The 1,303-nt window shown below is 40.4% G+C and overlaps 1 protein-coding gene across 3 annotated transcripts in view; it reads left to right on the top strand.

The window, feature by feature from the left end:
• LOC102206538 (uncharacterized) overlaps positions 1–1,303 on the top strand; it is a 91,780-nt gene that overhangs the window by 14,541 nt on the left and 75,936 nt on the right. For all 3 annotated transcript variants that reach the window (XM_005727269.1, XM_005727270.1, XM_005727268.1), the window contains exon 6: positions 954–1,092. In XM_005727269.1, coding sequence (XP_005727326.1) covers positions 954–1,092 — 139 coding nt within the window. The remainder of the gene's footprint in view (positions 1–953; positions 1,093–1,303) is intronic.

The following is a 1,303-nucleotide window of genomic DNA, read 5'->3' as shown; positions in this document are numbered from 1 at the left end:
ATTTAACATGCTGGTTTTAACTGTCACATTTAATAATGTACACTCTGCCAGGTCCACTTTCATCAAAGTTATTATCATCTGTCCTTGCAACATGCATGTGAGTTCAAACCCAGAACAGCAGCAACAAAGACTGTGGGTTACTTGAAGAGCAGAATCTATGGCAATAGCTGCAGCATTCTTCAAGCTCAGTGTTCAAGTCAGCACTTTAAGGAAGCTGAAATAAGCTTCAAAAGAACAATGCATAGCATAATCGGTAGTTGAAACAGAATATTAAAAAAGTGATGGGCTGTAGTAAGGACCGTCAAGCCTCCAAAGAACTTTTTAAACACCCTTCTTTTGATATGTTGTCTTCACTCATTTTTTTGTCTCTTGGGGGTTATCATGAAAACAATGAAAAGATTCTGTGGGGGTTCGTGACCTGAAACTCTCTTGTTGTGTTGTGTGTGGGTTTTGTCTGGGTACTCCTGCTTCGTCTCAGAGGCCAAAGACACGCTTGTTGGATTAATTGGTGATTGTAGGTGTGAATGTGAGTGTGAATGGTTGTCTGTCCCTGTGTTAACCCTCTGATACATTGGTAACCTATATAGGGTGTGTTCTCCTGTCTGCCCTATGACAGCTAGAATAGGCTCTAGCTTAGTTGTGACTGAATTGGATAAGAAAACTGATGGATGGATGGATTATTTTTATGTTTAAAATTCCTGGATATGTTCTTTAGTGCTATTCACCTTCAGGAGGCTTGAAAAAGTGCAAATAACCTGAAAAATGAAAATCTGAGAGGGGAAACTATCATTCATGTCTACATTGAGGCTATAACCTGTGATAAAAGGGCCACGAGTCTACTTTCTTTGGAAATGATGTGCTAAGCTGAACATTTGGCAGCTTTTTTTTTTTTTACTGTAGCAGTTTGAGGTTCGGTGAATTGATTGCCTCCTGCATTTGTCTGTGTCTTTTAGATACAGGTTTACTACAGCCGGATGCAGCAGCTCTGCATGACCAAGCCGGCAGTCTGCAGCCGAACCTTCATCTGCTTGGGCGAATCTTCCTCTCCCGCCCCATGAGCCATGCTTTTAACTGCATTCTCCTCTTCCAATTGTAAGTTACCATGGCAATGATCTTTGCAGGTTCTTAAAGTTGCATCATTTACTAGTCACACATTAAGTACCACTGAGTGTGGGAGGAATGTGGTTGAATTCAGTGTTTTGCAGCACTTCGCTCTACATGTGATGGAGAATAAGTTCAACCTTTGTTAATGAGCTGTAAGCATTTTTTGTTTTAGTTTAGTTTCCTTTTCTTTCCTTTTTGA

Source organism: Pundamilia nyererei, unplaced genomic scaffold, assembly GCF_000239375.1.
Source record: "Pundamilia nyererei isolate P.nyererei 1_Seehausen unplaced genomic scaffold, PunNye1.0 scaffold00023, whole genome shotgun sequence".
Taxonomy (NCBI): domain Eukaryota; kingdom Metazoa; phylum Chordata; class Actinopteri; order Cichliformes; family Cichlidae; genus Pundamilia; species Pundamilia nyererei.
This window is presented reverse-complemented; position numbering and strand designations above follow the sequence as displayed.